The 25,749-nt window shown below is 40.8% G+C and overlaps 2 protein-coding genes across 8 annotated transcripts in view; one reads left to right on the top strand and one right to left on the bottom strand.

Moving 5' to 3' along the window:
* The window catches only part of Gpr137c (G protein-coupled receptor 137C), a 63,013-nt gene extending 57,680 nt beyond the window's left edge, over positions 1 to 5,333 (bottom strand). The window contains exon 1 of the mRNA XM_085698466.2: positions 4,908 to 5,333. Within this exon, the coding sequence (XP_085554592.2) occupies positions 4,908 to 5,333 (426 nt within the window). The remainder of the gene's footprint in view (positions 1 to 4,907) is intronic.
* A 533-nt stretch (positions 5,334 to 5,866) lies between these two features.
* Positions 5,867 to 25,749, top strand: part of Txndc16 (thioredoxin domain containing 16) — an 87,493-nt gene continuing 67,610 nt past the window's right edge. Inside the window, exons 1-8 of one of the 7 annotated variants that reach the window (XM_048430002.3) lie at positions 5,867 to 6,013; positions 6,331 to 6,381; positions 8,134 to 8,233; positions 10,054 to 10,155; positions 11,281 to 11,518; positions 12,488 to 12,570; positions 18,554 to 18,627; positions 19,345 to 19,419. In XM_048430002.3, coding sequence (XP_048285959.3) covers positions 11,359 to 11,518; positions 12,488 to 12,570; positions 18,554 to 18,627; positions 19,345 to 19,419 — 392 coding nt within the window. In that variant the 5' untranslated portion in view covers positions 5,867 to 6,013; positions 6,331 to 6,381; positions 8,134 to 8,233; positions 10,054 to 10,155; positions 11,281 to 11,358. The other 6 variants (XM_087911997.1, XM_048430000.3, XM_087911998.1 and 3 more) reach the window with 6 other exon arrangements.

Below are 25,749 nucleotides of genomic sequence, written 5' to 3' on the forward strand. Positions count from 1 at the left end.
TTGGTGATCATTAGGTTCTCACTGTAATGATGTTGTAAAATGCTTTGAAAATATTAATTCCAGTAAATGTAAATCACTCAGACCCTGCCTTCTGTGATATACCATGTATCCAGAATGAATATATATATGCAGTTTTAGAAAAAGTAGGATCAAGTTAGTGGGTTAAAGACAGTTAAGAAGGTTCAGACAAAAGCAGTTTATATTTCTTGCAGATAGAAGTCAAACACTGAACTAAAGCATTTCTATTGAATAGTAACTTGTGATGTGAGACATTTTGTAGACTTTTCAGTTAATATATCTTAAAGTAGCTTTGTTAGTAATCTTTTTCCAGTAGTAAACATAACTAATCTTTTCTTTATTAAAGCCAGATAATCTATGCTTTCATAACATGTGTAATTTTTAAACACAAAATTAAAAGACTACAGACAACCCATATATAATTTACCTCAAATATTCAACAAAATAGGGCTTTATATCATTATTCAGTAATATAGTCACGGTTGCTCTAGTTATTGTAAGACAAAACATATGATAAAAATAACTTGTCCTTAGGAGTTTTCATTTTAGGCGATAAAATACATTTGTGGGAAATAATATAACAAAGCAGGATACACGGAAGTTGAGTTACATTTTATTTAAAGTGCTATTTAGAATAGTACATTTACCTTGAAGAGGTAACACTCATGAATGTAAAAGTTAAAATCAAAAATTCAATACTTTAGCTCTTTTGGCATTAAAATTCATTGCACACTATACTGATTAAGCAACTAGTGTTTATATTACAAAAACTGGAAGGGAAAATGTCAGTATTGGCTCCAAAGATGAACTTATTTATTTGACATGTGCCATAGTGTTAATTATTATATTGTCTTTTTATATATCCTAAAGGAGGATAGGATCATAAGATAATCTAGTTAAAGACTTAAATCTTCACTAGTGAAAACACAGGAGTACAAAATTTTGTCTGGTAAATGTCATACGCTGCTGATCTTGCCACAAAAAGTTCAATATCTGCTTTTAGGTATTGTATTTTTCTCCTTCCAAAAATCTATTTATGGGAGGTTATCTATGAGAAGATTAAAAGTCCAATTCTTTCAGAAAGGACTACTTTTAGCTCAATTCCATTCAGGTGTAGACCAGATGAAAGAGTGGTTTAAGCAGTTCTTAACTTTTAAAAACATCTGTTTTGGAAGACTCACCATAAAATGTGTTCAAAGTAGTAATTTTTTTCTGTATGTATACTGATGTGTGGTTCTATTTTAAAACTATGTAACTGTGTGTGGGGCTGTGCATGTGAGTGTAGGTATGTTGGAACTCCTGGAACTGAAGTTACATAGTTGTGAGCCACCATGTAGGTGCAGGAAACTGAACAGAATTAAGCATGAGCAGCAAGTGCTCTTAACTGAAGGGCCATATCTTTATGCCTGATCTATGGGTTCTTTCCACTAAAAAGTTGTAATATTTTTTAATTAATCAGAAATGGACAAAACAAATGTTTTAAATTAACATGAGAGACAATATATAATACTTTGGGATAAAAGTCAAATAATAGTTTTGCTTTTAGCAACAAACTTTCCCTATGACTTTGCTATAGTATGAAGAATTCAAACATTGGGTGGCACATGCCCATAATTCCATCACTTTGGAAGCTGAGGCATGAGAATTTTAAGTTTGACACCATCTTGATACACAGCAAATTCTAGGCCAACCTGAGCTAATTAGCAAGCCTATCTGAAAAAAAAAAAACCACTGAAATAAACAACTCTGCACTGAGAGAAACGTTACTAATTCAGAAGGATCAATGGAAATCATACTTCCAGTTACTTGGAGTTGTTACTTAAAAATTGTGATTTAGAGCTGCACATGGTGATTCACGTCTAAAATCCCTAGCATCTGGAAGGCTGAAGCAGGAGGATGGAGAGTTCAAGGCCAGTCTGGAGTACATAAATAGCCTACCTCAAGAAAACAAATCACTCTTACTGATTTCTTTTCTTTTTCTTTCTTTTTTCTTTGAGGCAGGATCTTGCAATGTGCAACTAGAGATCCTCCTTTTGCCTCTGCCATCTAGGTGCATGGATTACAAACGTGTGCTAACATATTCACCTTTTAAGTACTTCTGCTACATAGGCCTTATTGTCTTAGAACTGTGCAGTATCGGCTGTCCTCAAAGTCATGACATTTTTCCTGCCTCAGTCTCCTGAGTGCTAGGATTATAGGCATGTACCACCATTTCTGATTTCAAATAATCTTTTAAGTATAAATACCTATGAGGTGGGCTTTTGTTTTGAAATGAATTGGGAAATAAATTCTGATTAAAATGTATATTTTAAAGGTTTTCAAAAAAGATGAAATTTATTAAAATATTATTGTGTGTTCTAAAATTGTTAGTTTTATTATAAAAGACAAATAGCACAAAAAGCTTTAGTAAAATATTTTGGAGATTGTATTTCTAGGGTAAAAAGTTAAGTCTTTTTTTTCTTCAAAAAGTGTATCACACGAAGAAGTGATACTTCGTTGTTTTTCAGGACAGGGTTTCTTTGGTCTAACATCCTGGCTGTCCCAGAACTTGCTTTTAGACCAGGCTGGCCTGGAACTCACAGAGATCCACCTGTCTCTGTCTCCTGAGTGATGGGATTAAAGACATGAGCCACCATGCCTGGTTACAAGTGATTCATTTAATAAGATTTCAGATTTTAATATTTCCTTACTTGTGATATTAGGGATTAAAAAATGTGAAAATTCTACCTAGATATTCTGTATTTCTTAGTTTTAGAAGTATACTTTTTAGAATTTTATGCTTACATATAGTTGATATTTTTCCTACTGTAATGTTTTGGTCAGTTTATTTGCCTTTGAGCAAGAGGTACTGGTAGAAGATATAAGTGAACCCTTAAGGAGTGGTTCTTGACCTTCCTTATGCTGTGACCCTTTAGTACAATTCCTTATGTTGTGGTGACCCCCAACCATAAAACTTATTGTCACTGCTACTTAATAACTGTAATTTTGCTACTTTTATGAAGCATAATGTATGTATCTATGATTTCTGGTGGTCTTAGGTGACCCTTGTGAATGGGTTGCTTGAACCCCAAAGTGGTCTCAACCCACAGACTGAGAAATATTGCCTTACGGCATCCAAGGTATCTTAGGCTGTTGGTAACTTGGATGTATACATATTTAAAATCTCATCTAGCTGCATGTGTAAGATTGTATACTTTACGGTCATGTGTTACAACTCAAGTGAAAGGGTGGTCTGCCACTTGGAAAGGCCCAATGAATCACATATGTAATTTAAGTCAAGAAATATGTGGAGGGGGAGGCAGACATACAAGGTACCTGATGCTCCCAGCAAATGGACTTCTAATAATTTTCAGGTAGATTAACTGTGTCTGTAGCTAAAGTAAAGCTTCGATGATGGGAAATTATTAATGTTCTATTAGAAGTGGTGTCAAGAAGAACTCAGTAGCCGTTCATCTATAAATAAGTGCTATGACAGTTTGAGCAAGTGGATAAGAACATCATATAATGACAACTTATAGCATGTTTATTTGATTTATAATTGCATATGCATTTTACTTTTGCTTCTTAAGGTTTGGGTTTTTGTAGTATCGTGTATCCTTCCAAAGGATGAAGAATAAAAATAAAGTTTGATTTTTTACTTAACAATTGTTTTCAGTGTGGTGAATAGCTGAAATTATAATCGTGGTTTTAAAATGGTGCATTGTTTCCCTATTAAAGGGAGAAAAAGAATTGGTTTATGTTGAAAATAAAAATACTTAATCTGATTCAAAAGTGCCTCTGAAAAAAACTTTTCCTTGAAACTGTTATCACCTCCAAAAGCCTTTGAGAGGATTAGCTGCATAGACCAATACTGTTCTATATTAGTCAGTATTAAGCGTATGATGTCACCTTTTCCCTCCCCTCCTAAGCTTTTATTTTGAGGGAAAGGAACACTTTTGGGGTTAAGCCTGAAAATACTAAGGCTTAAATACCATTGATATACATATGATAGACAACCTCACACCCCAAACCTGTCTTGAAATGGGTCAAATACTTAAGCGCTGCAGAACAATGCAATCCAACCAGCAACTCCCCACAAAAAGAGAAAGGGGGTGTGATTAGACTCCAGCTATTAAGCAAGTTGTTGAAAAACAAAAACAAAACAAAAACCAGTTCCGTGGTTTGTTTCTGCAACAGGCATAGGTTACGCTTGTTTCTTCTAATTCGCTCCCCACTAAAGGGCTATGCTGTAAGAGACCGGCCGAACCGCCAAAGCAAGCAGCAACTGGGACAAACATTAAGGGCTTTACGGAGGTCCTTCGACTGTCCCGCAGCATTGGTTATTGATCGTTCACCCCGCCGTGGTAGCGATCTATCAGAATTTGTGTAAGGTGCATCGAGTCATAGTTAAGGATATGTGTGTGTGTATGTGTGGGGGGGTATAAGCTTCTAATAAAAGGAACGCAGCAACAATAGCGGAGGAACAGCTCTGCCTGGTGACGTAATGGCTGGCAGCGGTCCAGCTTCGGCAGAGCTGCCGCTACCTCAGCATCCAACCTCCCTCAACCCGGTCCAGCCCCAGCAGAGCCACTGGAGCTGTGACTTCTTACGATGCCGCTCTGTGGTCGCCACCGACGCCTTACCGTGGAGGTCTGGAACACTGAACAAAGGGTGTCCCACAGTCTTAAGTTGTCGGGGCACGCAATACTCTCTCACACTTCTCCAACCCTCTCAGGCACCGAGTCCAACAGCGGCTTAAGTTGAGGGAGAGGGAAAAGACCGGAGTGCCTCAGTGTCCCCAAGCTGCTCTCCGGCCACCTCCCCCCCAGCCCCTCCCCCGCCCCCGACGGTCTCGGCAGGAGGGGATCCCGGCGGCCCCGCTCCCCCGCACGCCGGTCCTCCCGCCTTACCTCTGCCAGGTAGAGGTTGAGGAGACAGAGCGTGGAGAACTGGAGGCAGGAGGGGAAGCAGTAGAGCAGCCAGTGCGGGAAGAAGTGTAGGCGAGAGGGCGGCCGCAGCACGGGCAGCGAGCCGCTGAGGGAGAAGGCGGCCGAGAAGAGCGTGGTCCTGAGCGCTGCCCACGCGAGACAGAGGAAGAGGCAGAGGCTCTGGTAACTGAGCCGCCGCTCGCGGTACAGGAGCAGCCGCCACAGCTGCAGGTAGGCAAAGGCGAAGAGCGCTGCATAAAGCAGCGCGTGCAGCACGCTCAGCGCCAGCTGCACCGAGCCTGGCACCGCGGCACCCGAGGCCGCGACGGCGCCCCCGCCGGGCGTCGAGGGTTCGCGGCCAGCCGTGGGGACCGCGGCTGACGCCGGCCCCGGCACTGACACCCTCATGAGGGGACGCGAGCAGCGGCGAGGGAGCGCGGGAAGGAAGCGGCCCAAACTCCCCCGGACCTCCCGCCCGCCCCAGCCTGCGGCCCCCGGACAGCACCGTGACTGGACTCGCAGCCCCACGCGGTGGCCGCCGCTGCCCTCGGGCTCGCCTCCCCCTCCCCCGGGGGGCTCGGCTCCTCCTGCCGCCGCTCGACTCCGCAGCAGCAGAAAACAACTCTCGGCTGGAGACAATCAGCTGAGCGAGCCGAGCATTTGAGGAGCTCGCTCCGCACTGTGGGCTGCCGGCGATTGGCCCGGGTGGGCACGCCCTCTGGATGCCGCGCTCGGAGGACCACGGGCCTCGGAGCCCGTCACTCCAGGATGCCGCCATCTGATTGGGTTCCTGCCGTCCTCCCCCTCTTTTTCCCCGCCCCGCTCCCCACTCACGCTGCTGATTGGCCCAGCAACTGTAAGACCTGCTCGCGCCCGCGGGAGGATTCCAGATACTGTCACCTAGGCTTGCTCTCGCTCCGCCCCGCATGCTTTCCATTGGTTGGAGGATCTCTTACGTAAGGAGCACGAGGAGAAGGCGGAGCTTCGGGATCCTTTTTTTTTCTTTTCTTTTTCTTTTTTTCTTTTTTTTGGTTTTTGCCCTGAAGACCGATTTTGCGGAGGCGGCCGTGGGCGGCGAACTCTCTCAGGTAGGCGTTGTCGTTTGCGGGCTGCCTTGGGAACCAGCCGCTGCCCCGCCTTCTGGCTCCGCCTCCTCCCGGGTGGCGGGAAGTGCTGTCCTCGGAGATGGTTCAGCTCAGTGCCGTGAGGTCGTGCACGCTGGTCTCCGGCAGGTGGGTAGCAGCGGGCCTCAAGAGTCTGCCTGCAGGATTGCATGCACGTCCGCAGCGGGTTGCTTGCGGAGCTCCGGCTTCCGAGCTAGCACACCTGTTTGTGAGGCCCCGAAGGATCCTGGTTTTGCTTTATCTGTTATCATTATTTTAATTTCCTTTTTCTGTGCGAGTAGGAAGGAACATGAGGCGAGGACATCGAATGAAGTAAAGTGCAAGCGGAAACTGTAAGTATTCTCTTGGGAAAAGGTCCTTAAGCACGGGTGGTACTGGGAAGAGGTGAATGTTAAGGCCTTCTGCAAGGGAAAGGCGATTTTTTGAAACCTGCAGTTTGGAAAGTTGTCTTTGGCATATAATTTAGGGCGGGAAGGGGGAGAGCAGTAACAGTTTGGTGATTGTCCAGAATGGAAGAATTAGAGTGATAGTCCACTTGTATTAGGCGAGTGTGTAGGAGCAGATGGTGCTATCTTCATTTGAGACCAAGAGGCACAAAAATAAACATTAAGTGAGAAACGACAGCATAGTGGGTCACTACATGAAATTTGTTACCTTTTTTTGTTGTTATTTAGTAGCAAATCAGTCAAAGTGATGCACGATTAAGAGGGAAGTGCTGATATTCTCAGAGTGAATATCTCATTACAGATTGAGTGTTCTTGCAGGTAGAATATTTACTGGAGCATCCAAAATCCAGCCTCTCCTAAATAATCCCTTTCCCATGCTCTGCTTAAGAGTGTTGCTTCCCCATCCTCCATACACCAAGTGCATGTTGCTGGGGGTTTAAGGTCTATATTGGCCTCCTCATTCTGGGTCAGTAGTTTACCAGGCAGCGGATGTCGTCACCGCCCATCTGTATATAACCGTGCACATACATGCAGTATAATGATAAAGTGAAAAGATAGCCGTAAGTCAGAGGGCTTATTTAGTGGCTTACGGGCAGGGTCATCGGGTGAACTATAATGAGGCAGGGGAATCTGTAGCGTTTAGATGCTTTCTTTTGTCTCATTAGTTTTAGGGTTGGTGGAGGCTATCTACATTCTGGACCTTAAACGTGTTAAGCCAGACACAAAGGGGGATAGTAAGTGTGATTGTAAGGGGCAAGAGGTAGTACAAGACGACTTTGGTTCTTGTTTTATGATGCTCCCTCTTTCCTGGTGTTCTATGCAAGCATGCTGCAGGGGCTTTACAGAGATGCAGTTTCTTCAGAGAACTTGACTACGCAGCACTTATTCAGTACAGATCAGCAGCAAGCAGTTCTCATTCTGTGTGCCCGAGAGCGCAGTTCTCCACGGCCTCTGGCTTCGTCCTGTGAGAGAGATAAAAACTGTGAGAGTCTTATCATTATCTGAGCCACATCTAAACTGGCTTTGGAGCATGACTTCTTTTTGAGGCTGAGTGGTTTGATCAGCATGCTTCTTTGAGTACGGAACAGTGTGTGTCTAACGTAGGGTTTATGTTTGTAGATTACCTGCCTTTGCTGGTGATTGTATACCTTGTCAGATACAACCAACAGCAGCTACTATTCAGTATGAATATCCTGTTTTCAAGAAGCTGATTAGCTCCAAGAATCTTGGTACACACTCATTGTCAATCATTAGCTACTGTCGTCTCCAGATTCCTGTAGCCACAGCTTTATCAACTTGATGTGACTCCGTTTTTGATTGTCAGTGCTTGATAGACCTCTTGTGAGGCCCAGACCAGTTTTGAACTCTGCTTGATCTCCTAGCCAGTGTTTGAGAGTTCTTGTTAAGGCAACTGCTCACTTGCAACATGTGTGTCAGTGGACAGAGGCTATTTTACGCTACAGAAGTAGTTCTTCAAATCTTAATGTCTTAAAATGTCACAAGATTTCTTCCTGTAGCTCACGACACATTCCCTAGGGGTTCTTGGTGTTGTGTTCACGTGGACAAGATAGCTACCATTTTGAGCATTTCTGGGAACTTTTGTTGCCTGATAGTCCTCTTTTCCTCCCCTCCCCACAGTGAAATCATATGGTGTCATAAACAATCTCAGCAGAGGTGGAATGAGGAAGCTCAGTGACGCCTTCTTTAGCCCAGGAACTCAGGATCCACCACACCCAAGGTGAAGCTGCAACCACTGCTTCTTAGTACTTTTTCTAGTTACTAGGTGTGTGTGTGTGTGTGTGTGTGTGTGTGTGTGTGTGTGTGTGTGTGACTAAATGTCTTCCCTGTCTTAGTTTTTACTCTTTGATTGCCTATAGTCTTCCCCACCCACATTCTCTATCCTTTATTTTAAAGATCCTTGCGTAAGGAGGGCAAGACTGAGCAAATGATTTTTATTTTCCAAGGATGGGTGGGGTAGATTAGATTAATAATAGAAGCTATGGAAGTTTATTTACATGCAAAAAAGAAAGGTGAAAGAGTGTAAGATCTGAAGAAAGAGGAGACTATAAATAATAGCTTTCAAAATAAAAATGAGGTGATTTTGGTTAAGGAAGCGATGCGAGCCAGGTATGATTACATTTCATGCCTGTAATCCTGGCACTCTGGAACTCTGGAGGCTGAGGCCAGAGGATCACGATGAAGACAGGCTAGGCTACATAGTAAGATCATGTCTGAAAAAGCTGTGAAAATAAAAAAAAAAAAGAAATGTCTTGTGAGCTTCAAAAGTTGTCTTGATATTTGTCTTTGCCTCAGTTTTTTTTCTTTAGAGATAATTGCTCTCAGTCGGTAATTATGTGTTTTGACACCGACACCTATTTTCAACACTGAGGCTTTTGGTGTTGTGAAATATAGTAAGCAAGCCTTCTGTCCCCTTTCACCCGTTGTACTTCTGTCGTGACTCCTGACCAGGCACCTAGTGGATCCCACATACTTTGTGCTTTATGGAATTTTTAAATAGTCAAATATTATTGAAGGCGGAAGGATTGAGAAATGACTGATATTCCTGTCTGGTCGCTAACGGATCAATTGCACAGCACTTTCGCACATGCAGTCTCGTCTGTCCAGTTAGAGAAAAGGCATCTGAAGTTTGCAAACCTTCGGAGCTGCAAAGCGTGTTGGGGGGAGAGAAACAGCGTATCAACTCTACTGTCCAATTTATGCTAAAGTAATTGAATTGTTGCCTCAAGACAAGGAAATAATTGATGCTTGATCTTTCAGTTGTAATTTAACCTAATACTTTGTGGTTTAATTAGGTTATTGTTATTTCATATAGGAATGAATGCTCTATAGTTATTACCTTGACCACAGAAATACATGCAGTTTCCTCCAGAATACAAGGAAAATATTGGGTGACCTATTTTTAAAATGTTCCCATTAATATAAAGTAGCCTTGGATTAGGTTGCTTACAGTGGCTAGAATGTATAAGCAATTTTGATGTCAAAGATATTTTTTAATTAGGTATCATTAATGTGACATTTTTATATACAGTTATTGCTTCTCATTTCACTTTGAGCTTTTAAACACTTAACTCAGAATTAAAAACCGAAAGGCAAATCTGTGCAGTGATAGTAACTAATGAATAGGGACTAATGAATTTCAGAAATATTAAGTAATTCATGAATCATTAGTTTCGTTTTTTTTTTTTAAGAACACCTGCTCTCTAGGGAGAGCTGTCTTATTGATAATCTTGAATGAATGAAATTGTAGCCAGGGCTGTAATGATTGTCATTCTTTCCTGAAAAATTCTGCCCTTACTCTTAGGAGTATATAGAAATAATTTTTGCTGTTTTCACTGCCTATTTTAAAATAATGATCTTGTGTTTGAAATACAGAGGTCCTATTTCAGATTAAAAGATTAAAATTCTCACCTATATCTGTGAGTGTACTTTTGTTCTTTGTAAATATGGTATTTTTAAGATTATCTTAATTTCCCTAGAGGCTGAGAATGCAACTCTGTAGTAAATTGCTTGACTAAACTATCTTTCAAATTTTGACAGTATAGATCATCACTAGAAAAACTCCCGGAGTTGTCCAAGAAAAAAACAAAGTAAAACTGCAGAATAGCAGACAAAACTGACAGCAGGCCAAAGAGGAAAGTGGTAAGTATACCAGGAAAGGTATTGGGAGGGCGGGTAGACCAAACTGGGCCCAAAAGGTAGGACTGGACTAGTCAGTTGAGAAAGATCTCTGGGTATAAGCAGTGTAAAATAAGTAAACTAATATGTCTTAAGTATTAAGGTAGGCATATGTTCAAAAAGAATGTTCTTGCATAATGTGAATAGATCACTTGGAGGAGATTTAAAAGGTAGTGAACCCATAGCAGAGTCTGGGTGTCTTTTTCCTAGCCAAATGGTGTTTAGCAGTTGCTGGAGTATTTGCTATACATTAGCTATAAATGGGTCAAACAAAATGTCTAATTTTAAAAATGAGTAGAGTCAGGCGTGGTGGTATAGGCCTGTACTGCCAGCTACTCAGGAGGCTGGGGCAGGAAGATTATAAATTCAAGGCCAGCTTGGACAGTGAGTGACACCCTGACTTCAGAGTAGATGGCTGGGGCTAAAGATCAGTGGTAGAGTGCTTGTCTGGCTTGTACAAGGCTTTGAGTTCATTGTCTAACACAGGAAATTAAAAAGCACAGAACCAGGTAATATTTTAATTAATTTAAGAATGTTAAAAATTGCCAGCTTAACATACTGCAGTAGATACCTGTGCAATTTAAGCATTTTGTAGGTATCCTAGATTTCTTTTGCAGTTACCAAAAATCAAGCTGAGTATGATAGTGAATGACTGTAATCCAAGCTCTCGAAAGGCAACAAGGGGTGCTGTGAGTTTGAGGTGAGCCAGGCTACAAACTAGAACCTTGTCTCAGAAAAACCAAACTCAAAAATCAACAACACACATACGCACGCACGCACGCACACACACATGCATGCAAGCAAGCACACACACCCCTGCTCCAAAGCCTGGGAGTGGCGCTAGCTTAGTGATCCACTACTTCCTTTAACTCTACAATCCACAGCACTGTGAAAAGATAAGATGAAATGGAAGTATTATCACAGTGTCCTCCTTATATTTCATTCCCCTTCAGAATTTCTTTTTTATTAGAAGGAAATAAAGTTCTAGCAAAATCAAGTCATGTAGTAATTTAACTTTTCATCTGATGTCTCTAACTTCATTTAGCAGTTCATCTAACAGAACTTTGTGGATCTCCTCCTCTGTGCCAGGTACGCTTCAGGCAGTAGAGCGGAGCACTGAAGAAGTCAGGCTTGTTTCCTGGCACACATATCCAGCCCCTGCTCACGATGTTGTCTGGGATGGGTGTATTTAGGGCTGGGGTCGCACTGGTTCTGATGTGTAGTTTTCCCAAGTCAGCCGAAGACGCCCTCCCAGAACTGAGTCCTCAGCAGTATTTCAGCACACTGCAGCCAGGAAAAGCCTCCTTAGCTTATTTTTGTCAAGTTGGTATGTATCATTTAAAATTCGTTCAGGGCTCTCGTGATATGTATTTCACTCTCGTCATCGCAGTCAGTGGGGACTTCTGTCAGGTGTAGTAGTGTGTGCTGTAAAGCTGTCCTGTCATCTGCCTGCTTGGAAGAGTCCAGGCACCTGAGCTGTTTCCTCATCGGCTACGATGCGGAAGTGATTGCCTTCTAAGTGTCGGATGGGGATGAGATGGCTTACACGTGTGCTTACTTCATAGCAAACACAGTCCAGCCATCTGGATTTCATGCAGTCATTTCTGGAAGAATGCTTCTTATTCTTTTCTTTACATGTAACTGTTTTTACAGTTTTACAAAAATTGGATATGTAGTTTTAGTAATGCTTTAGCTTAGTATTCCATGTTTTGCTTTGGCTGTGTCATTAATTATACTTAATTAATTAGCATGACTATTGTATGTAATTGTGATGGTTTTATTTAGGCCTTTATGCTAGTAACAGTACAGCTGTATTGGAAGTACCAAAATGAATTCACATCTCTATGCATTCTTTATAATTGTGATTTGGGATGTTAAAGTCATTTTTGAGATTTGTTTCTGTATGTAAGAACTGTATATATGGTGTTATTCTTGGAGGAATAATACCCCATTAGATTTAAACTTTTTTTTTTTTTCAAGACAGAGTTTCTTTGTGTAGCCCTGGCTGTCCTGGAACTCACAGAGATCCACCTGCCTCTGCCTCCCAAGTGCTGGGATTAAAGGTATCACCACCTAGCTTGAACTTATTTTTTTATCATATGCTTTAATAAGAAGTTTTTAAGGTAATTTACAAAATTTTATTGTGATCAGAGAAGAATGAAGAAACAATAGGAAATTGTGACTGGATGTGTTTACTTGTCATTTTGAAGTCTAGTGTTCAGATTTTACCTTTATTTTAAATATTTCTTTTAAAAGAGGAGATTCACAAATATTTATTCAACATTTCTTGTTTTAGGTTCGCTAAGTAACTCTGTGTTTCTTGAAGAACTTAAAGAAGCTGTTAGACCTCTCCAGGATCATGGAATTTCTGTCTCAAAGGTAGACAGATATTTATGTCAATAGAATATCAGTGACAGACATTTACAACAGTATGGCCTAAGACTGTATATCTAAAAACACCTTTTCCCAAACTGAGAAAAAAAAATGTTTGTTATTTTTTCTTGCTTCTTACCTAAGCACAGTTTCAGATGATTAAGTAACAGTACATGAAGAGAAAAGAAGCTGGCTAAGACCCCAGCTGTGAGAACTTGACTGTATTTCATAACTTGTTCTGTCACAGTATTTTCAAGCCCATGGTAAGGTTTTGTAAATCATAACACGTCAATTTGAGAATATATTTTTTCCAAATAAATTCAAATTTGCTATGGAGTTTTATGGACAATTTCCACATGTATTGGATTGGGTAGCATCTAACTTTTATTACCTGAGACTTTACAGAGACGTCTCCCAGTGACTGTCATTCTTTCAGGTTAGTGTCTCCTAAGCTATTCCTTCTCAATTCAACTACTGCCTTTCTCCCAGAGGTGACTGTTGTCCCTGTTAGTGTCTACAGTAGACGTCCTACAGGAAGTTAGGACAGTCTGTGTACCTTACAAAACCCGGTCACACCACACACTCCATCTTTTAGGTGTGCCAGTTCTTTCTGTCAGCTAGCTTTGTTTACTTACTGAGTCTGTTCTAGGATGTTACCAACATTGATTTATCATTAACGCTGGGTAAAAGTTTAAACAAAAATTCAGAAGGGGTGGGATAGATATGCTTAGTGGTTAGCAGCACCAGCTGCTGTTATGTGGGAACTAGTTCAGTTCCTAACACCTTCATGGTATCTCACAACCATCTGTAACTCCAGTTCCAGGGAATCTGATGCCCTCTTCTGGCTCCACCGTCATCAGGCACACATGTGGTACACATACATGTATGCAGACACTCATGGACATAAAATAAAAATAAACTTTAGAAATGAAATAGTAATTGCATGATACTCAAAGGCATGATTGTGCTGTTTATCTAATTACAGGTAGAGAAGAACCTAAAATTATGTAACTGGAGGAGAATATTAGGATCTACACTTAGGCTATACTTATTGATAAAGCTTTATTTAAACTTTTGACTTCTGTGGTTGAGAACACTGAGATTTCTCTAGAGAAGATGGTAAATCACAGGCCCATCCTGAGCATTTAGCTCAGTCCTTGCCACATAAGAAATTGCAAATAATTATGACAGTGAAATGAGTTTACAGTATTGGAATGTTCTTTAGATGACCAAGACCTAGTCCTTTTCTTTGGAAGGGTCATATTGTAAATATGGGCATATACCACATTCACAGATCATCTTAGTCCCTAGAAGAATGTAATCATTTTAATAAGGGCTATATAAATCCAGTCCCACTTTTAAAGAAATGAAAGCTTCTTTCTGAATGTGAGAGAAAGTCACAGTGGTGTTGGAGAAGAGTAGCATTTGAGAATGTCCTCAAAAATTAAAATTGTCAGAGACAGGTAGATGAAGGAAACACCAAAATACAGACGTGTGTGTGTGTGTGTGTGTGTGTCTGTGTCCGCGTGCGTGTGTGTGCGCACGCATTTGCTCTGAGTTTAATTAGATTGCTTGAATGATAATGAGTCAGGATTTATTTAATAGAGCATTTTCCCTCTATTTACACTGAAGAAAATGGCTGCCTCTCCCTTGGCCACCATTAGTTGCCAATAGCTCCTCCAGGCTGGGTGGAGCTGAAATATAAGTGGATTAAATATTCTGGTTAAGAGAAATATTCTTAATCTAGACACAATAACCAAGTTCAACTTTATACTATTTAAAAATGTGTCTAAAATGAAGGTTTCACACAATTTTAAGGAAAATGAAGGGAAAAAAGGTGCATTATACAAATGATAACCAAAATAAAGCTTTCAGACTGTATCAAGTTGGTCTTTAAAACAAAGCCCCTTTAGTCATCTTTGAAAGCCTTCTCTTTCTCTCCTGACCAGTCCATGAACTGCTAGGTTCTATGTTTAAAACTTTTCAAGCTCAGCTGCTGTGGTACTTCATCCGCTCTCGCTTTCCTGGCCATCATGTCACTGAGTGCTGCCCTAGTAACTGTCAGTTTCCTCTCACTCTTAGCCCCCTGTGTGTGGTCAGATGTGTCTGATGGCAGGCTGCCCGTTACAGTCACAGTAGATTACATCTTGAGTGTCACAGAGATCACCTTATCAGTCATTCATTTTCTGTCCCCTACTTTATATTTCTGAAGCACACAGTTCATTTCTCTGTTCCCTGGGCCTACCGAAGTATTTCTTCCTCAGCCACATATTTATATGTGTATGTGTCTCCCTTCTGCTCTTAGTGCCAGTGTTACCTCTTCAGGGAAGTATAGGCAGAAGTTTCTGTCCTATCTGGTCCCACAGCCGTTCAGTCCCGAAAAAACACACAGAGGCTTATATTAATTATAAACTGTTTGACCTATTAGCTCAGGCTTACTATTAACCAGCTCTTACAACTTAAACTAACCTATAATTCTTATCTATGTTTAGTCATGTGGCTTGGTACTTTTCTCAGTAAGGTATTCTCATATTGCTTCCTTTGCATCTGGCTGGTGACTGACTCTCTGCCATTCCTCTTCCCAGAATTCTAGTCTGGTCACCCCACCTATACTTCTGCCTGGTGTTTTATTAAAGCAATATGAGTGACAAATCTTTATAGTGTACAAGAGCATTATCCCCCAGCATTTCCCCTTTTTTCTTTTCAAAACAAAACCCTGAATTTAATCTTCTTTGTTTAGCTTTTTTTCCTGACCATTATTCATAACAACTTGTAACCAACATGGTAAACAAAGATGAATGTCCATAATTCATTTTTTTGGGGGGGGGAATGTGGGCATTGATTTTAGGCTACTTCCTGCTGGCTGGGAGTGCTGGTAATCTTTGAAGATTTTGTTTTGAAAAGAAAAAAGGGGATATAGATATGATAGGATAAAAGAATGGATTATTGAATCTACTTTGAAAAGAAGAAAAGGAGGCTATAGCTATGATAAGATAAAAAGGTAGATTATTGAATCTACTTTTAAAAAGCAACTACGAGTTTTAAATGTTTTACATTGGATTGGCCTTTTATATACTGTATACAAATTTTGTATGTTGATATAAATTTGAGATTAATTTTGTTAAAGCAGATTGTACATATGTTTCTAATCTTGTTCAAGGTATTTACCTATACAGCTCATTTAACAATGTAATGAAACTTTTTAGTTATTGGAAATTATTACTATCAACTGTTTAGGATAATAAGGAAATGCAGGTTAGTAATTAGTCACCTTTTACAACAGAACTTGTAGTCATATTAGGTATGTTTTCAAGGTCAAACGTATATTTTTAGATGCACAGGTCATCTTCAAACACTTCAGAGATATATAGAATATAGCACTTAAGATGTTTTAATAACATACGTTCTTTTTATGACATTGAGGCATGTCTGCTCCTGGCAACACCAACCTACTTCAGAAAAGATGATGGGCATCAAAGAAACTCCACATGGAGTTTGCTTTCTTTGTGGCAAAAATAAGCCACTGGACAAGAAAGTGCTTTTGCCTCAACTGCTGACAGTATGCTGTCCTAATTGGACAAACAGGACACAAAAGAGAGTGACTGCCAAACCTTTGTCTAGACAAGGTGGGACAGCTTCAAAGATTCTGCTTCATAGAAAAGTCCGTCAGATATTCTAGGCCTGTAGGCTGAAGACAGATGCCCCAACATTGCAGAGGAACTGCAGCCAGCCTGCAGCCAGCTGTCTCTGTCTTTTCTCACAATTTTTGGAAGTCGCTTGCTCGTACTTCCTTCTTTCTCAGTTAATGTCATTTTCTTTTTGGGTCCTTGAGGGAGTTGAAGACTAGATAGTTATAGTTTTCCTTGTTTACCAGATGCAGAAAGCAAATGATGAAAGTAAATTAGGCACAAGACTTTGGAATCACACAATAGGATGGATAGGGAGTATTTTCTCTGAATTTGTCAAATGCAAATGGACTAGACATTGTTGTATATATTGTATATAGTTATTGTACTTACTGTATATAGTTTCCTTATATTAGTTATAGTCTTCCTCTTTATTTTAGATGAAAAGGGGAAATATAGTGGTATTTTATTTATGTTTTAATAAATAAAGCGTGCCTGAAGATCAGAGGGTAAAACTAAGCCACTAGAGGCCAGGCAGTGGTGTCATAGCTTTTAATCTTGGGATTTGGAAGACAGAGGCAGAAGGATCTCTGTGAGTTCAAAGCCACCCTGGGCTACACAAGATCAATGCAGAAACAGATCCAGATGGTGGTGGTTCACCCCTATAATCCCAGTACTAGGGAGTCACATGCCTTTAATCCCAGCACTGGGGGGGGGGGGCTATAAGATGGGAGGAGACAGAGGCTCAGGACTTGGTCTGCAGTAGCCCAGTCTTGGTAGAGGTAAGACTTCTCTACTGGCTCGGCTGTTTTGCTTTTCTAATCTTTGTCTTGAACCCCAATATCTGTCTCTGGGTTTTTATTATTTATACTACAGGGAAGCTTTCCTTGATGATCTCAAATGGTCTGGTATATTCTGCCCCTTTACTCTTTTTATGTATGGTACTTAACTTTATACATTGATTATTTAGTGTTTATTACTTTAAAATGTAAGTTCTAAACAAAGTTTTTTGTTTGGGACTTTGCTGTATCCCCAGTGGCTAATGTAATGGTAGACCTTCACACGGTAGTGAACGAGGACAATGCTTGTCATAACATCAAGCATTTCTATTCTTTGGACTTGAAAGTTAAGAAGATGTTCACTAAAGTTCTTTTGGTTATAGCTGACCTAATTCTCATTTTCTGTTCCTTGTGCCTTTCCTGTCAGTTCCCCTTTTATAATTTTTTGTCAAAAATTTCTTCCTGTTTCCTTAAATTCTGCATAAATAAATTAAACTAGCAAGAACAAAAACCCCATTCCATCAACACAAACAAAATCCTTAACCAAATTCAAACAAAATAACTGCCTCTCCAGCCTTTGTTTAAGTTAGTTACATCGGTGGCCGTTTATCTCTCTAGCTGGAGATGTGTGCGCTCTCCTCACGGCTTGCTTCTGTGTGGTGATGCGTGCCCACAGTCCCTGTTCGTAGTTTTCCTTTCACTGAGGTCTTCATGACTTTCCTCCCTGTCCTAGTCCTTGGCCTGTACCTGTGTTTCTGCCTCCTTATTTTGTGCCCTCTCACCCTCTGTCTTACGTTCATGACTGGTCTGACATTTCCTCACATAAATCTGGGTTGTGTGCTGTCTGCCTTGGTGCGGCTCCTCTGGCACCGGACCCTTGGTTTATCTTTCGGTTGCACAATTTTAGGGAATGGTGTAAAGGTGCCCGTGCTTGCAATTGCCACTTCTACTCTAGACTTCTTATAGAGAGAAGATTTCAGTCTCCTTTTGAGAATTGTCAATGAATTCTCACACAGTGCTATTTCCTAATGCCATGTTTACCCTGTGGCCATCCTGACCCGCTGTGGAGGCTAAAAAAAAAAATTTCTAATACAAGACTTTATTTTTTCTTAAAAATGTGGTTCTGTTAATAAGAGTAAATAAAGGGGTTGGTGGACTTGGATTAGGAAACCATCAGAATTTACCAGACACACCTGTGCGTAGGCACAGAGTTGCTGTCATAGACCCAGCTTAAGTTCTCTAACTAAATACTCACTCTACCTCTGAATTCCACCTCTGCTTTTTGGTTTTCTTGTGGGGTTGTTTATCTTGTCTTAAGCATTTTCTTCCTGTTTTACCTCCTCACCTCCTGATTGCTTTGTAAAATTGAGTTAAATGTAAACTTGTGGAAAATTAAATATCATTTTGAGTTTCTTTCTGTCATTTCCTCAAGCACTTGAGTGAACAGTGAAAACATTGAGTCAGGAAAAGTGAGGGGCAGATGTTAGCTGGAGACAGGTGTAATGTTTCATTCTCCTTGTTTTCTTTTCCGTGAAGCCTGACCCTGTGATGCATGCCTTAAACCTTGAATATAATCTCTTACAGGTTAACTGTGTCCAAGAAGAAGCATCAAGGTATTGTGGGAAAGAAGAGGGTTTGATGAAAGCGTATTTATTCAGGTAAATTCTCTTTGGAGTGTGGCCTGCTAATGCAAAGCAGTAGTTTTAGACTAGTTAAGAGCACATAACACATCACTAGGCGAGAATAACGTGGTCTTCGGTGACGGCTTAGGAAGTTCGGTAGAAAGTCCAAGGAGTAGAGTTACCGTTAGCCTTTCTGAGCTTTAATTTCCTCTCTACAAAAGCTACAGAACCTTATGTGAATTCCTACTCGGAATATCGGGCAAGAAGCACAGAGCAGGCTGAGTGTTCTGTGTGGCTCTGCTAGCTCCATGTTGGGAACCCTTTCCTCCTGAGGGATCTGTCTATTATTGGCTAGGTATTGGTTCTTCTACTGTTGAGTCTGTCTTCTTATCCTGGAGATGTGGCCTGCAAAGTAGAGACAAACTTTTCTCCCTCTCACCTGCTTGCTTCCTTCCCAACCCAATCTGGAAACCTGCGTGTGATGGAGATGTTAATAGAAGTCTCTCTTGGATTTGGATTTGTTCCTTTACCAGTTTTTTCCAAGTGTAGGTCCTAAACTTTTTAAAATGAGCATGCTTATTTGAGTGTATCCTCAGTATATACTTGAGAATATTATGTACCAGCAGTCTCATAGGTGTTTGGGGTACACAGACAAGACACAGGCTCTGATATCAAAGAACTTAATGTTAGCTAGGCAAGCAAATTGGAGTGTAAAGAGGTGCTTCAATAATATGTTCTTCAAACTTTCCCTAGGGGCAGCATACTGCTCAGAGAATTCCCCACTGACACCTTATTTGACGTGGACGCCATTGTTGCACACGTTCTCTTGTAAGTACTGGGTGGGAGGGTGGGGGTACACATCTGCTTGCTTATTGGTCATTTCATTTTCGAGAACTACAGTTCTTGAAGACATTTTAGAGTTTAACATCTTTATAGGCATAAGTTTCATACAAATTGCTGGTTTATTATCTCAAGGATCTAAAATTTTTTCAATGACAGAAAGCAGGAATACATGATTTTTTTGAAAGGTTTTCCTTTTTAAAAATTGTTTTGTTTTCTTCTTTTTCTTTTATTGATATTTATTGAGCTCTACATTTTTTTCTGCTCCCCTCCCTACCTCTCCCCTTCCCCTACTATTCTCCACCAAGGTCCCCATGCTCCAAATTTACTCAGGAGATTTTGTCTTTTCCTACTTTCTACTTCCCATGTAGACTATATCTATGTAAGTCTCTCTTAGTGTCCGCATTGTTGTCTAAGTTCTCTGGGATTGTAGTTTGTAGGCTGGCTTTCTTTGCTTTATGTTTAAAAACCACCCATGAGTGAGTACATGTGATAATTGTCTTTCTGTGTCTGGGTTACCTCACTCAAAATAATGTTTTCAGCTCCATCCATTTTCCTGCAAAATTCAAGCTGTTGTTATTTTTTTCTGCTGTGTAGTACTCCATTGTGTAAATGAACCACATTTTTTTTATCCATTCTTTGATCTAGGGGCATTTAAGTTGTTTCTAGTTTCTGGTTATGACAAAAAGGGCTGCTATGAACATAGTTGAGCACGTGTCCTTGTGGTACGATTGAGCATCCTTTGGATATATACCCAAAAGTGGTATTATTGGGTCTTGAGGAAGGTTGTTTTCTAATTTTCTGAGAATTTGCCACCCTGACATCCAAAGGGACTGTACCAGCTTGCATTCCCACTAGCAATGCAGGAGTGTTCCCTTTTCCCCACAACCTCTCCAGCATAAGTTGTCATCAGTGTTTTTGATCTTGGCCATTCTTATAGGTGTAAGATGGAGTCTCAGAGTTGTTTTGATTTGCTTTTCTCTGATGACTAAAGATGTTGAACATTTCCTTAAGTGTCTTTCAGCCATTTTAGATTCCTCTGTTGAGAGTTCTCTGTTTAGGTCTATACTCCATTTTTTTTTTAATTGGATTAGGTGATCTTTTTGTGTCCAATTTCTTGAGTTCTTTGTATATTTTGGAGATCAGACCTCTGTCTGATGTGGGGTTAGTGAAGATCTTTTCCCATTCTGTAGGCTGTTGTTTTGTCTTGTTGACTGCGTCATTTGCTTTACAGAAGCTTTTCAGCTTCAGGAGGTCCCATTTATTAATTGTTTCTCTCAGTGTCTGTGCTACTGGGGTTCTATTTAGTAAGTGATTCCCTGTGCCAGTGCGTTCAAGTGTACTTTCCACTTTCTCTTCCATAAGGTTCAGTGTGGCTGGCTTTATGTTGAGGTCTTTGATCCATTTGGACCTGAGTTTTATGCTTGGTGATAGATATGGTTCTATTTTCATTTTTCTGCATGTTAATATCCAGTTATGCCAGCACCACTTGTTAAATATGTTTTCTTTTTTCCATTTGATATTTTTTGCTTCTTTATCAAAGATCAGGTGTTTGAAGATGTGTGGATTGATGTCCTAGTCTTCTGTTCGATTCCATTGGTCCTCCTGTCTGTTCTTATGCCAATACCAGGCTGTTTTCAGTACTGTAACTCTGTAGTAGAGTTTGAAGCCAGGGATTGTGATGCCTCCAGAAGTTCTTTTATTGTGCAGGATTGTTTTGGCTATCCTGGGTTTTTTTCTTTTCCAAATGAAATTGAGTACCGATCTTTTGAGGTCTTTGAAGAATTTTGCTGGGATTTTGCTGAGCATTTTTTAAATTTTTTAATGATTTATTTAACTTTATTTTATGTCCTTTGGTGTGAAGGTGTCAGATCTCATGGAACTGCATTTTCAGACAGTTGTGAGCTGCCATGTGGGTGCTGGGAATTGAACCTGGGTCCTCTGAAAGAGCAGTCAGTGCTCTTAACTGCTGAGTCATCTCTCCAGCCCATAAAAATGTATTTATTTATTTATTTTTGAGTCAGGGTTTCTCTTTAACTTTAGAGCCTGTCCTGGAACTAGCTCTTGTAGACCAGGCTGGCCTCGAACTCACGGAGATCCGCCTGACTCTGCTTCCAAGTGCTGGGATTAAAGGCATGCACCACCAATCTGCTGAAAGGTTTTCTTAACTGAACCTGATGGTCATACAGTTGCTTTTGGTTTGCTAGTGCAATGAGTATTTACTAGATGCCTTAGTCTGTCTGGGCTGCTGTAACAAACTCCATGGACCAAGTGGCACAGAAAACAGAATTTTATTTTCACAGTTTTGGAGGCTGCAAGTCCAGTATCAGATTACTGGCTGATTTGGTGCCAGATGAGGGTCTGTGTTCTCCCTGTGTCCTCTCAGAGCAGAAGGAACCTGGATATCTGAAGTTTCTTTTATGAGGCTACTAATCTCATTCATAATGGATCTGCTTTCATGATCTAATTTTTCCTCAGAGTTCCACCTCTGAATCCCCCCATATTGGGGGTCGGTGTCAGTGTATGCATCTGAGGACACACACACACACACACACACACACACACACACACACACATACACACACACTTACATACACACTTGGGTGTCAGTGTATGCATCTCAGGACACACACACATACACATACCTACATACACCTGGGTCTCAGAGTATGCATCTTAGGACACACACACACACACACACACACACACACACACACAGGTGTCAGTGTATGTATCTCAGGACACACACACACACACACACACACACACAGGTGATTGGTGGCTGCAGATAGATGCTCAGCTTTGCTGCTTCCCTTAGGCTTTTAAAAGTACCTTGTTTCTTAACTAATAAATGGGACCTCCTGAAACTGAGAAGCTTCTGCAAAGCAAAGGACATGGTCAACAAGACAAAACGGCAGCCTAAAGAATGGGGAAAGATCTTTACCAACCCCACATCAGACAGAGGTCTGATCTCCAAAGTATACAAAGAACTCAAGAAATTGGACACCAAAAGAACAAATAATCCAATAAAAAAAATGGAGTACAGACCTAAACAGAGAACTCTCAACAGAGGAATCTCAAATGGCTGAAAGATACTTAAGGAAATGCTCAACATTCTTAGCCATCAGAGAAATGCAAATCAAAACAACTCTGAGATTCTATCTTACATCTTTAAGAATGGCCAAGATTAAAAAACACTGATGACAACTTATGCTGGAGAGGTTGTGGGGAAAAGGGAACACTCCTGCATTGCTGGTGGGAGTACAAACTGGTACAGCCCCTTTGGATATCAGTATGGCAATTTCTCAGAAAATTAGGAAACAACCTTCCTTAAGACCCATCAATACCACTTTTGGGTATATACCCAAAGGAATGCTCAGTCATGCCAAAAGGACATGTGTTCAGCTATGTTCATAGCAGCATTATTTGTCATAGCCACAACCTGGAAACAGTCTAAATTCCCCTCAACCAAAGAATGGATAAGGAAAATGTGGTACATTTATTTATATAATAGAGTATTACACAGCAGAAAAAATAATGACATCTTGAAATTTGCAGGCAAATGAATGGTGCTAGAAAACATCATATTGAGTAGTGAGGTAACCCAGATCCATAAAGACAAATATAATATGTACTCACTCATAAGTGGCTTTTATACATAAAGGCTCCCCCCTCACACACAAAAAACCAGCCTACAAGTCACAATCCCAGAGAAGCTATGACAACAAAGAGGACCCTAAGATATAATCTACATAGGAGGTAGCAAAAGACAAGATCTCCTGAATAAATTGGGATCATGGGAATCATGGGAAAATGTAGAAGGGAAGGGGGAAGAAGGGAAGGGAGTGGAGAAAAATGTATAGCTCATTAAAAACAATAAAAAAGTTTTTTAAGAACCAGGGCACCATGGCAATCTGTCCAAGCAAAACCAAACTCCAACAGTGTAAATAACTCAATGTCCAGTCATCTGGAATTCCCTCATGATCTTCTGGATTCCTCCAGAGGGCTTGGGTCATTTCTCTAGCTCTGCCTTCTGCAGCACACACAGCTTGTTTTTTAGGCTTTGACTGGCTCCCCTCCACAGCTGCTGCTCTTCTTGGTGGTCAGCCTGTGCACTGGCATCTTCAAAATTCTGGGGTCTCTTGCTGCAGCTGGACTCTCATCTTCCTGTGTCCCATCTCTGCAAGGTCCCCTATATACTTTGTTTTTTGTGGACTTTCCAGTTATAGACATTGAATAAAAAGATGATCTTATACTGTATTGTCCTGAGCTACGTCCTGAATGATGGCCTCATGAAGAAGGAATTTCCAAGGGGTCAAAAGGCCAAAATAGAAGACACGCTACTCTTCTCAGGAAAACACCAGTTTTGCTGTGATCCATGCCCAATAACTATCTGATAGCAATCTTTTAAAATTTTTTTTAAAAAGAAAATAAACTATCTTTTTTCATTATACATACCAATCCAAGTTCCCACTCCCTCCCCTCCTCCCATTCTCTCCACTTACCCCCTCCCACCCCAACCCCATCCACTCCTCAGAGAGGGTAAGGCACATTGCTTTGGGGAAGGTCCAAGGCCCTCCCTACTACATCTAGGCTGAGCAAGGTATGCATCCAAAGAGAATAGGTTCTCAAAAAGCCAGTACAAGTGGTAGGAATAAATCCTGGTGCCACTGTCAGTGGCCCCTCAGTCTGCTCCAGCCATGCAACTGTCAACCACATTGAGAGGGACTAGTTTGAGCCTGTGCTTGTTCCTTCCCAGTCCGGTTGGTGTTGGTGAGTTCCCATTAGCTCAGGTAGACTGTTTCCATGGTTGTACTCATCATGGTCTTAACCTCTTCACTCCTCCCACTCTTCAGCTGGACTTTGGGAGCTTAGTCCAGTGCTCCGATGTGAGTCTCTTCCTCTGTTTACATCAGTTGCTGGATGAAGGTTCTATGGTGATATTTAAGATATTCATCAGTCTGACTATAAGACAAGGCAAAGTTCAGGCCCCCTCTCCTCTGTTGCTTAGGGTCTTAGCTGGGATCATCCTTGTGGATTCCTGGGAATTTCTCTAGAGCCAGGTTTCTTGCTAACCCCGTAATGGCTCCCCCAATCAAGATATCTCTTTCCTTGCTCTCCATGTCTGTCCTTCCTCCATCTCTACTGTCTCATTCTCTCAAGTTCTCCTCGCCCCCCCTTCTCTCCTCCTCTTTCACTTCTACCCTTCCTTCTCCCTGCAATTCCATGCTCCCAATTTTGTCAGGCGATCTTGTCTATTTCAACTTTCCAGATAGATCTATATATGTTTTTCTTAGGGTTCACCTTGTTACTTAGCTTCTCTAGGATCATGAACTATAGGCTCAATATCCTTTGTTTATAACTGGTATCCACTTATGAGTGAGTACATACCATGTTCATCTTTTTGGGTCTGGGTTACCCCACTCAAGATAGTGTTTTCTAATTCAAGATGTCATTTTTTTTCCCCGTCGAGTAGTATTCTAGTGTGTAAGTGTGCCACATTTTCTTTATCTATTCTTCAGTTGAGGGGCATCTGGGTTGTTTCCAGGTTCTGGCTATTACAAATATTGCTACTATGAACATTGTTGAACAAATGTCTTTGTAGTATGATTGAGCATCTTTTGTATATTCCTAAGGGTGGTATTGCTGCATCCTGAGGTAGGTTGAGAGAAACCGCCACACTGATTTCCAAAGTGGTTGTACAAGTTTGCATTCCCAGCAGCAATGGAGGGGTGTTCATCTTACTCCACATCCTCTTCAGCATAAGCTATCATTGGTGTTTTTGATCTTAGTCATTCTGACAGGTGTAAGATGAAATCTCAGAGTTGTTTTGATTTGCATTTCCCTGATGGCTAAGGATGTTGAACATTTCCTTAAATGTTTTTCAGTCATTTGAGATTCCTCTGTTGAGAATTCTCTGTTTAGTTCTGTACCCCATTTTTAAATTGGGTTATTTAGAATTTTGATGTCTAATTTCTTGAGTTCTTTATATATTTTGAGATCAGTTCTTTTTCTGATGTGAGATTGGTAAAGATCTTTTTCCATTCAGTAAGCTGCCTTTTGTCTTTTTGACTGTGTCCTTTGCTTTACAGAAACTTCTCAGTTTCAGGAGGTCCCATTTATTTATTGTTGTTCTCAGGGTCTGTGCTACTGGGGTTATATTTAGGAAGTGGTCTCCTTTGCCCATGCATTGAAGACTACTTCCCACTTTCTCTTCTATCAGGTTCAGTGTGATTGGATTTATATGGAGGTCTTTAATCCATTTGGACTTGAGTTTTGTGCATGGCAATAGATATGGATCTATTTTGATTCTTCTAC

This window comes from Myodes glareolus, chromosome 12, assembly GCF_982192425.1.
Source record: "Myodes glareolus chromosome 12, mMyoGla1.1, whole genome shotgun sequence".
NCBI lineage: Eukaryota > Metazoa > Chordata > Mammalia > Rodentia > Cricetidae > Myodes > Myodes glareolus.